This window comes from Puma concolor, chromosome C1, assembly GCF_028749965.1.
Source record: "Puma concolor isolate L17-30 chromosome C1, mPumCon1.1.hap2, whole genome shotgun sequence".
NCBI classification, from domain to species: Eukaryota; Metazoa; Chordata; class Mammalia; order Carnivora; family Felidae; genus Puma; species Puma concolor.
The window spans coordinates 106,278,731-106,290,108 of NC_141674.1; the positions used below are offsets into that span (position 1 = coordinate 106,278,731).

General features: G+C 49.6%; 1 protein-coding gene across 2 annotated transcripts; it reads right to left on the minus strand.

Annotated features, from left to right (window-relative positions):
- Positions 1-314: 314 nt before the first annotated feature.
- MINDY1 (MINDY lysine 48 deubiquitinase 1) lies at positions 315-10,339 on the minus strand. 2 transcript variants are annotated; one of them, XM_086718163.1, is made up of 10 exons: positions 9,941-10,339; positions 5,568-6,135; positions 5,136-5,193; positions 4,655-4,719; positions 4,058-4,216; positions 3,613-3,715; positions 2,851-2,993; positions 1,876-2,067; positions 1,193-1,336; positions 315-854 (listed from the first exon to the last, which is right to left on the minus strand). In XM_086718163.1, the coding sequence occupies exons 2-10, from the start codon at positions 6,018-6,020 to the stop codon at positions 774-776; spliced, it is 1,398 nt and encodes a 465-aa protein (XP_086574289.1). In that variant the 5' UTR covers positions 6,021-6,135; positions 9,941-10,339; the 3' UTR covers positions 315-773. The 2 variants fall into 2 exon arrangements, with proteins under 2 accessions (XP_086574289.1, XP_086574288.1); XM_086718162.1 differs by having other exon boundaries at positions 5,568-6,390.
- Positions 10,340-11,378: the final 1,039 nt, after the last annotated feature.

The window sequence follows — 11,378 nt, forward strand, 5'->3', positions numbered from 1 at the left end:
CTTATGTTAAGGGAGCACAACCCCCAAATTGCATCTGTCCAAAGCAGGGACTTGGAAACCCACCTCCCAAACTGGATTCCCACTGAAGATCTATCAAAGACTGATAAACAGAAACAAAAAAAAGAAACAAAAAAACCAGGCTTTGGTTCCCCCTGCTGGCCCTATTAGAAATGACAAGCAAAGCACACGCCACCCCCCCCCACCCCCCCACCCCCGCCCCACACCTCTTTACCCCCCCCACCCCACCTTTTTGCATTCCTTAATTGGGTCAGATACTTAACCTGACTGCTGCAGGGCAAGGCAAACAACAGATCTCAGGAAAGAAGTTTTATTTCCAAACCTTAGGAAGGCATTACAAATAACGGAGATAGAAACCCAAATCAAACCCTGAAACAATGGGAGACAGGCCTGCAGGATCCCCAGGGAGACCCAGCCAGTCAGGGGTGGGAAGCAGGGGAGATGCATTCTAGACACATTCTAGACGGAGCCCTCACCCTGGAGCCTGAGTGTGTATATTAGTATGACTACTCCGGGGAAGGGGATCTGGGAACCAGAAAGCCTCACCCCCACCACCCCCAATGTTCCCTGGATGACCTGGAGGCAGAGAAGGTGGCAGCACATAAGGGCAGGACCTTGGCGTTCACTGCCTGCTGGGATCCCCACCAGTCCATAAATAAGTTACCCTGCGTATCTCAGGAGTTGAGCTGGGGAAGCAAGCAGAAGAGCCATGGCCTCTGAAAGAGGAGGCAGGGCAGGCCCAGCCTTGGGCAGAGCTACAGCAGGACACAGTCTGACTCTTGCTTCGGCCTCTGCCGACGCTCCCCCGCTGGACGTCCCGACGTGGCTCCTCTCCCCTGTATGGGATTGAACAGTGGGTCACCCACCAGCTCAGAAGAGCACAAGGACAAAGGCTCTAGATGGAAGTGGGGGCTCAGTCAGTTAGGCATCCGACTTTGGCTCAGGTCTCACACTCTCACGTTTCGCGGGTTTGAGCCCTGCGTCAGGCTCTGTGCTGACAGCTCAGAGCCTGGAGCCTGCTTTGGCAGTGGGGAGAGAAAGATAAGATGGGACCCAGGGGAGAGAGACACCTTGAAGAGACCATTGCAGGACTAGCAATGACAAGTGTCCGGATGCCGAGGAGCAGGGCACAGCTCTGGGCCAGTGGGAAGGCCCCTAGGCAGTGACCGCTCACCTGTGGGGAGGCCCGCCCTGGTGCAGGCTGGACTGCTGGCTGCTGCTGGTACTCCTCTTGCTGAAGCTGCTGGGCCAGTTCCAAGTCACTAAGACCCAACGTGCCTTGTGGTTGCTGCTGCAGGGACAAGGCGATTAGGTAGTCCTAGAGAGAGTCGAGACAGAACAAGAGCAGTGAGGTGGGCTGGGGCCTGGGGGACATTCAGGCCAGCTTTATGTTTCCAAACCCATTTTTCTTTCTTTTTTTAAAAATGTTTATTTTTGAGAGACAGAGACAGAGCACGAGCAGGGGAGGGGCAGAGAGAGAGGGAGACACAGAATCCCAAGCAGTCTCCAGGCTCTGAGCTGTCAGTCAGCACAGAGCCTGATGCAGAGCTTGAACCCACGAACCATGAGATCTTGACCTGAGCTGAAGTCAGACGCTTAACCGACTGAGCCCCCCCAGCCCCCCAAGACCCGTTTTTCTTCTCCTTCAAATTCTCCAGCTCCTCCTCCAGAGCAGAACACAGAGACAAGCACATTGTGTGTGGTGATACTCCAGGCATGGAGGCAGTCCGAAGTTAACAGTAAAGGGGCACAGCTGTCATGTGTCATGATCTCTAGATGACCAAACGCATGCCCTGCCTGCAGCAAAGAGCTCCGAGGCAGCCGTGCTCCCTGCACCCTCCTGGAGGCCCCACACACCTGGTCTACGAGCCGCTGCTGTTCGGGGGAGCCGTTCCCACCTCCTGCTCCAGGTCCCTTGCCAAGGGAGTGACTCAGGTGGAAGTCCGAGTTGCAGAAGCAGCTGTCCCCATCCACATTGTGCAGGCTCTCCCATACCACCTGCTCCTCCTGCAGGAAGCCCTGGTCGGTGACCAGCAGGTACAAGTGACTCTGCAAAGAAGAGGACAAAGCTCGTTGGTGGGATAGGTGACACAGAGGCAATGTGATGGCCAGAAATCACCTGGGATGCAGGGACCATTTGAGTCATCTGGTGTGCTGGCTGCCACCTGTCAGCGCGGGCATGTGTGTCTTTGACAAATACGTGTGGCCGTGGGGAGAAGGAAGGGATGTCTGAGCATATGGTCAGCTGGGGTAAGTATGGCGATCGCTGTGGTCCAGCCTGAGTCCTCAGGGCTACGGGTCCCACACAAGATGCTGCTTCCTACCCTGCTTCCCATGGTTCTCTGGGCTCGCCTGATGGCTCTGAGGATAAATCCTTTGAGAGCCAAAGACCTTTCCCTCTTCCGTTTAATTCCATTCCCTTCCTGGGAGCGATTTCCTGTCCCACTGACGACAGGCTTATTCCTTCTGGCTTGCTCTGGCCAGTGAGATGTTAGCAGAAATGACACGCGTCATCTCGAGGCAGAGGCATTAAAAGTGAGTGCGTGGTGTCCCTCTCTCTCTTTTCCCTCTCATATTCCAGATTAAAGCTGTTTTGTCAGCCTGGGTCCAAGAGCACAGAGGACATAGGCCAGAACTGCAGCCAATCTGCAATGGCCATGTGGCACGCATGAGAAATAAACCTTTGTTGTAGGAAACCACAGGGATTTCAGGGCTTGTTTGTTACCTGAACTCAATCTACCCTCTCCTGTCTGAAACACTGACCAGGAAGAAAAAGCCACGGGGCAGTGACAGGACGCCACCCCCCAGCCCCCAGCCCCAAAGCCTCCTTACCTTGTGCTTTGTCATGGTGCTAAAGTGGTTGTTTCGGAAAAAGACGCTAAGTTCACCCTCCTTGGCAGCGGCTGTGAGCTCACACAGTCCATGGTAGGTCAGCTGTGCTGCAGTGGTCTCCAGGAACTGCTCTGCGATCAGGCCTGCCGGAAGGAAGGGCACAAAATTGTGGGGCAAGAGGCTTGGCTTAAATCCAAAATCCACAACAGGAGGAAGGATCATTCATAGAATCCCTGTCAAAAGCCCTAGGGATGAGGGGCACCTGGGTGGCTCAGTTGGTTGAGCGACCGACTTTGGCTCAGGTCATGATCTCATGGTTTGTGAGTTCAAGCCCGCATTGGGCTCTGTGCTGACAGCTCAGAGCCTGGAGCCTGCTTCGGATTCTGTGTCTCCCTCTCTGTCTCTGCCCCTTCCCCACTCCTGCTCTGTGTCTGTCAAAAATAAACAAACATTAAAACAATTGTTTTTAATTAAAAAAAAAATAAAGCCCTAGGGATGGTCCCACCTTCTGAAATCCCTTGGGGCCTGGCAGTATTCATTCACCCAACGGGTAGTTCCTTGTGCCTGTACTTTGTGCCAGGCAGCATGCTGGGTACTGTATGCAACTGACAGTTCCCCAGATTCTCTCTCGTGGGGTGTTTATTCTAGGGGGACTTGGTGGGGGAGGCAGACAATAAACAATAAACTGAAGCAGCCGTCCTTCCCTCCACTAAGAGTCCTTCCCTCCACTAAGATCCGCAGGAGAGAAGGCAGGGCTGTTACCTTCTGTCACAAGGTTGGTGTCGCTAGAGTGTTTGCAGGTGATAATCTTCTCTACCAGCTGGTTGTAACTCAGCTTCCCAACTGCGTTCACAGCCTCAGGACTCTGCGTGGGCAGTGGGGTGGGGTGGTACCAAGACAATTAAGATCTTTTGAGGAAGGAAATGAAGCAAGCCCGAAAGGATCACAACCCTGTAACCAAAGAGTCTTGACATTTTCTGTACCCAAAGAACGGACCTCCGTGCGTGTGGTCTGCCCGTATTTGAGTGTTACCCCTCTCCCCAGAAAGGTTAAAATTCAAGGAATTCTGCACTGGGTCCAGCCTCTAAAGCCTATTCTCTTCTCAAGCCAATCTAATTCCTAACTCCCCAACACCCACCCCACAAAATGCTGTTCCTCTGTCAGCTTGAGCTGGATAGGAGCCTCATTTGGGCCATCTCACCCTCACCTGTGGATCGACCAGCCAGCCGTGGTACAGAGGTATGCCTAGGAGGTCAAAGACACTGCACTCAGGAGTATACTCAAAATCAGAGACCCCTGTGAATCGCACATTGACGTCCAGACCTGTGGCCAGTTTAGGCAACACTGTCATTGCATCGTCCACATTCTGGGGTTAGGAAAGAAAATGATGACTATGTCACATCAACATGGTAGATATAATCTTCACCTTACGCAATGTTATAAGTCAGTTATATCTCAATAAAGCTGGCAGAAAACAAGAAGACAATAATGGCTAGTCTAGCCTCCCCTCTCCCGACACCTAGCTCCAGAAATAAAAATAATAAAATTGTTGCTTTTCCTCCCTGGTTCGCTTCCAGGCTACTCCATTCCTCTTTTGCCTCAACCAGTCTTTATCTTGTATAAAGGAACATATTTTCTAGGACAAAGATATACCCTCCTCCTCCAGAAAGAAATAAAAAAGAAACACAGACAGAAATCATAGTTTAAGGGCCCTTCTTGAGAAGCAGAAGAAAGGCCTCTCTTCCTAGCCTCAGTGTCCCCTCACGAACCTGCAAATCCCCACGTCTGCAGACCTTTGCCTCACCTGCTGAAAATTCAGCTGAAGTCCCTCTGACTTCTCCTGGGGCTTGATGGACAAGAGGCAGTCTCCTATAAGACAGGGTCCCTTTTCAGCTTACCCCAATTTCCCCAAAACCTACTTCCTCTTCTCCTAGAGAATGGTCATGGACCACAGATTTTCAGAGCTGGAAACAGCCTTAGAATCTAATCCAGACCTCTCACTTCTCAAGGAAAAGAGAGACTCACAAAGATGAAGAGCTCACCCAAGGTCACGTGTGAAAGTTCAGGGCAAAGTAGGGTTACAATCCCAGGTTGCTCAGGGCAAAGTAGGGTTATGATCCCAGGCTCCTGACACCTTGATTTTTGCTTTTCATTCCCCAGCCCTGCAGAGACGCCCTGTACACCTTCACCTTCCCTGCTACTCTGAGCCCCAAATGGGCAGTCCCTTACTATTCTGGATTTCTGAGTGGATAGCTCTTGAACCTCCCCAAGGCCTAGGCACTCACCAAGATGGGCCATGAGCTCATCTGATGTGATCACTTCCTTCTGAGGGGACAGCTTCACCTGGAGGCAGAAGGGGCGACCAAAGGGTTAGCCATGTGTGTATTTTCCTTCACAGAGCACTGAAGCAGAAATACATAGAAGGACTGGGGGAAGGGGAGGGAGTCGTGGGAAAAAAGGCTTGTAACTGGAGTGAGGGAATGCATGTGAAGACATTCCCATTTGCTAGACAATAGAAAATACAAGAGCAAGGCAGAAACTTGCTTCGTTTTGTCTTGTTTTTGTGAATATCTTCTCATTTGTTCAAGCTGGAAAACTATGGAGAATAATCTGGAACGTGTTGCCAGGTTTGAGGAGATCGGGATGATCGAGGAGATGGATCAGGGAAGAGTACTCTCCCCAGCAATGTCTAAGCCCCCATCCGGACCCTCTCTTACCTTCCACTGAAGAAAGAGGATGTTCATGATGGCCAGGAGAGGGCAAGGGCCGTTAGTGCTCTGGGTGATGATGGGTGTCCGTTCTCCCTTCCAGGAGATCCACTTTACACAGTAGAAATCTACCTCCGGCTGTCGGGCCCTGGGGGACTGGGGAAGCTCCTGGGGTCTGGAGCACGCCCCTCCTGTCTCTGCCTCAGGCTGTGTCCCGTGGGCTGGCCCCAGTTGGATTGAACTAGCATTAGGTGCAGGTGACTCAAGGTTATCCTGGCCCTGGGCCAGCGGCGAAGTTTGGTCTACCATCTCCTGTTCTCTAGCTGCCCCATCAGCATCTCCGGCATCCTTGTCCTGGGGGTGCACATCTGGTTGTGACAGGACCTCACGGTTTTCAGGGCTGACTGCTTCTATAATCCTGGCCTTATCAGAGGCTGGATGCCCAGGTTGATGGTGTTCCATGGTCAGAAGAGGTCAACTGAGAGTCACCAAAGGATTTTCCTGCCCTCTAGGAGTTGCCTAATCTAGGCTTGGTATGTGAAAAAGAGACCAATACAATAAGGAGGAAGTCATTGGGCTGGAAAGCAAATGGACCCAGAAAAGTCTTGTTAAAGGAATACAGTGTGGAAGCCCAGACAGTGTCTGTACAGTCACTCCTGGCTATGGGGAGTATGTGTCTTTCTTACTTAGCTGGGGAAGCAGAAGGGCCCCAGCCTGAGCTCTTGTCACCCCTAACTTAATGTGACCACATGGGACCAATGAGGATACAGGGCTTTCAGGTTGGGAGGAAGGATTTCAGCAGGATTGAAATCATTGGATGGAGTCAACTTTCCTGAAATGATACGGACAAGGAATGGAAAAAGGATGGAGAGAAAGGGAAAGTAAAGGCAGAAAGAAAGGAAAGAGATGGAGAAAGAAATGTTAAAACTGTCCAGCTGAGCCTTGAACAACACTGTTTTCAACCGCACGGGATTTCAACTGAGCAGACCCACCATATGTGGATTTTTTTCAGTAAATACGTGAACAGTACAGTAAATGTATTTTCCTTATGATTTTCTTTTTGTTGTTGAAGTATAGTTGACACACAATTTACATTAGTTTCCATTTTTTTTTTTTTACTCTTATTTATTTATTTTGAGGGGTGGTGGAGGGACAGGGAGAAAGGGAGACAGAACCCCACACAGGCTCTGTGCCTAGCCCAGAGCGCCACTCAGGGCTTGACCCCATGAACCGGGAGACTACAACTCAAGCCGAAATCAAGAGCCCAACACTCAACCAACTGAGCCACCTAGACACCCCCTTTACGACTTTCTTAATAATGTTTTCTTTTCTTTAGCTTATTTTATTGTAAGAATATAGTATATAATACATATAACATAAAAAATATGTGCCAATTGACTGCTTATGTTATTGGTAAGGTTTCCAGTCAACGTTAGGCTGTTAGTTCAGTTTGGGGGGAGTCAAAAGTTATACACAGGTTTTCTTTTTTTTTTTTTTTTAATTTTTTAAAATATTTATTAATTTTTGAGAGACAGAGTGTGAGTGGGGGAGGGACAGAGAGAGAAAGGGAGACACAAAATCCGAAGCAGGCTCCAGGCTCTAAGCTGTCAGCACAGAGCCTGACGCAGGGCTCGAACTCACGGACCATGAAATCATAACCTGAGCTGAAGTCAGACGCTTAACCAATGGAGCCACCCAGGCACCCCAGATTTTCAAATGCATGAATGGTCAGTGTCCCTAACCCCTGCATTGTTCAAGGGTCATCTCTACTAATGGTTATTAATACAGTGATCTTTAGGGGCGCCTGGGTGGCGCAGTCGGTTAGGCGTCCGACTTCAGCCAGGTCACGATCTCGCGGTCCGTGAGTTCGAGCCCCGCGTCAGGCTCTGGGCTGATGGCTCGGAGCCTGGAGCCTGTTTCCGATGCTGTGTCTCCCTCTCTCTCTGCCCCTCCCCCGTTCATGCTCTGTCTCTCTCTGTCCCAAAAATAAATAAACATTGAAAAAAAAAAAAAAAAAGGAAAAAAAAAAAAAATACAGTGATCTTTAGCTCACCCTGTAATGGTGTCAAGTTGGTAACCCCCAACATAGCCAGGAGGGTGGTAATTCCTCTCCCCTACACCAAACCCCACTCCCTCGCTGTTCGTGGATCATCCAGAGCACACACAGGCTGCTTATATCCTTAGAGCTACCTTCTCTTTGCTTCATCCCAAGGGTGAAAAGATTAACAATCACAGAGTGCTTGGGGTGAAAAGTGGAGATACAGACAGACAGAGTCATCCCCTAAAAGATGAAACACCAGTGAGAAAGAAGTCTTTCTCCTCCAAGGACTCTACTGAACTTTACACAATCCCAAACTGCAGCAAAAAGGTCTTGGGAGGGGCTTCCTGTAAGCCAGAGAGGGGAAATGTAGGCCATGTGGACTTGAATCAGAGACAGGTTCTGATAGGCAACTTCAGATTCCAGCACAAAAACCACTGCCCCACAAATTCTGTCAGTACACTCTCGACAGCTGTAGTCGGCATAGCCAGTTTCTCAGTTCCTCTCTGCTCCCCAATCACCTAAACCTGGAGATACTCTCTTGCCCACTCTTCATATATTATGGAATGTGAAATGCTTTTTATTGACTTACATAAGAAATATTCCCTCGTAACAAGCACAGGGTCATGTACAGAAGTGTTGAAACATTATATTGTACACCTAAAACTAATATAACACTGTTAATTAACTGGAATTAAAACTAAAACTTAAAGGGGGCGCCTGGGTGGCTCAGTTGGCCAAGCGGCCGACCTCGGCTCAGGCCATGACCTCTCAGTTCATGAGTTCAAGCCCCGTGTCGGGCTCTGTGCTGGAGCCTGCTTCAGATTCTGCCCTCCCCCACTCTCACTCTGTCTCTCAAAAATAATTAAACATTTTTTAAAAATCTGTTAAAAAATTAAAACTTAAAAAAAAAAAAGAAGGAAATACCCCCCTTACATTCATCTTCCTGTGTACATGTTCTTCCTATTCCCATGTAGATTGTTTTAGATATAAACCCTGGGCCTGTTTAACCTACTCTCTATCAGCACTAAGCATCAAATCTAGCACAGACATTTAATTAAGGCTGTGGATGGCAAAAAAATATATAAAAAGCCACAAACGCTGTCCCCTGGAAAACATCTCCCTTCAATCTCTTAGCTCCCCTCTGCCCCTCACTCACGGTAAGAAAAGGGGAGAGCTTAAGACTTGTTAGAAATCTTGTCTTTTCTCCAGCTCCCTCCTAACCTGACACTATGCTTCCTTCTTGTAAAGCGGCAGGAATTCAGGGATAGGTAAAGGTCTGAGACATGAAGTTGAAAGACGTAAAAGTTACCAAAAGGAGTCTAGTCACCCAAATTGATACTCCTGATTCAAATCTAATTCGTGCTAGCTGCATCTCATTACATGTTGTTAATTTAGAATCAGACTAGCAAAAATTGCCTGCACACCTTACACTGTTTTTTCTCTCTCGTTTTTTCCTCCCCTCCCAAATGACACTTAGGTTGAGCCTTGGAAGCAGAAACCAGAGCCTGGGAAAGTTAAAAGAGCTTGGAGAAAAGCAGCGTTTGTTTCTTATCTTTTCTGTCCAATGCCAGAAATGATCAATAATTCAGTGGGGGTTGGGCAGCTAGCTGGTGAGGGGAATGAGCCAAAGGAAACCAGGAGCTGGACACCACAGGGAGCTGAGTCCCAGACAAATTGGGCAAAGCTAAGCAAGCTAAGTCTTAAGTGGAGGGGCAGGAGACGGAATGAAGGATTTCTACGCTACAAGGTGAGCTCCTGGTGGGGTGGGCACGGAGTATGTCTGAACAGGAAAGGAGGAGAGGGAGGGCACTCAAACAAACCAGGATTTCATTATTTTCCTCTTTTCTAAGTCCCACACATTCTCTCCTGCTGGAATTATCCTCTGGTGGTGGGTGAGGGAGTTGAAATAGCCCTGGCCCCTCCCTCGCAGTGGCAGTAAATAGTCAAAAGTTGCAAGAAACATATAATATGGGTGGGTAGCTTCAATAAGCCATACACACCCCCAGGAACCTTCCTACTGCAATCTCCTTTTCAGTCTGACCCAAATCTTCATGCAACTCCGGGTTAAAATTTTGTTCCCCCAATAAGTCAACCGCCCCTCTCATTCCCTGTCTATTTGCTTGCAGGAGAGACGGGGAAGTTTTCATTACAAGAAGTAAACGAAGGGACCACGCCTCGTCCCTTTTACATAGCCCTCCTGCCTTACCTCCTCTCAAAATCCAGACTTGTAGAGACCAGGAGTGGAGGGAGAGTCCATGTCACCTCCCCAGAGCTGGAGAGGAAAAAGAGAACTGGGGGTTGGAGGGGAGGTAAAGGAAATGGTTAAAACAAAGTTTTTTACCTTAAAGACGCTGCTGCTGTCCCAGGACTGAGGAGGAGGGTCCAGCTGTGGCAGTTCGATGGGGGAAGTAGCTACAGTGAGGGGCGCTGCCACAGTCCCAGCTGCCTTTCAGCTGTCAAGGCCAGAGCTTATACAGGTCTACACAGGTTTATGAGCGGCGGTCCCGGCTTGGTGGAGGCCACTTCCGGACCCACGCCCACGACTGGGGTCACCAGAGAAGGGTGGGGGCAGGCTGGGGTGCAGCCTAGGTGCTCCCAGGTCGCCCCAGAGCGTCTTCGGGTTCCCTGAGTTGTTGAGTCTAGGGCGTGCGCTCCAGGCCCAGACTACACGCTGGTTTTCAAAGGAAGTTTGTGGTTTTTCTTTTTTCTTTCTCTCTCTTTTTTTCCCATCAGGACAAAGAAAAATATTAGTCAAGGACGAGCTCCCTGGAGGAGGAGGGGCTTGCCCAGCACTGAAGAATTTCCATCAGGGCTTTCTGACCTGGTCAGCAGCTGGGTGATCAGCAGTGAGGGAGAGAGAAACAAGGAGAGGAAAACAACAGACCCTTTCTCTTCCCTCCGCCTGCCGCTGGAAGGGACGGAGCGCTTGTGCCTCTCTGGTGAGAACAGGGAAGAACACTGCCCTTGCTGAGCATGGGGAGGAGCAGGGCTGGACAGCAGCAGCCGGCTGGATTGGGCTTTTTCCCTGGGTATGGCGGGCCTTTGCTCTGGATCCACAGAAGCAGGGCCACGGAGCATAACATTTGCATATTTACTCATTTAAAGTTAAAAAATCCTGCTACTTTCTAAGTCCTTACTGTATCTTTTTTTTTTTTTCTTTCTTTCTAGAAATGGAACTGGTTGGGCTGTGCCCCTGGTGGTGCAGAAGGTGTGGAGGACTCCCCAGGCTCTGGGAAGAGAGGCAGCAGAGAGAGAACTAGCCGAGCAAGCAGGAGATCGAATGAATACCCCTGTGCCCTGGTCCTTGTTCCCAGCACAGGCCTCAGCTTCTCATCAGTCACCTCCTCTCAGTTCCTAGGGGGGCAGGGAGGGTCCAGCAGGAAAAGCTGTCGGTAAGAAATAAAGGGACAGATCAATAAAGGAGGGGGTATTTGATGATGAGAGTACATTTATTTGTAGTAGTCTGCATACCGTGGAGCTGGAAGGTGGCAGTTGAGGGAGGTTGGAACCCAGCTCTACATTCTGAAGGGCTCTCCTAACTCGACTGGCAGGGCTGTGTCAGGATGAAACTTCAAGCAACTCTGAAGGCTGAAACGTCAGTTTGAACAATTAGGGAGGCAGGAAGCAAAAAACCCAGGTTACAACAGTCCAGGAAAAGGAGGAGACGTTTGCTGAGGCTATAGAAAAAAACAGGCCACCAAGGTGTAAAGCAGCAGGAGTTGGCAAGAGACCGTAGTAGGTATTAAAAAGAGATGTCAAAGATTATTCTATTGTTTTAA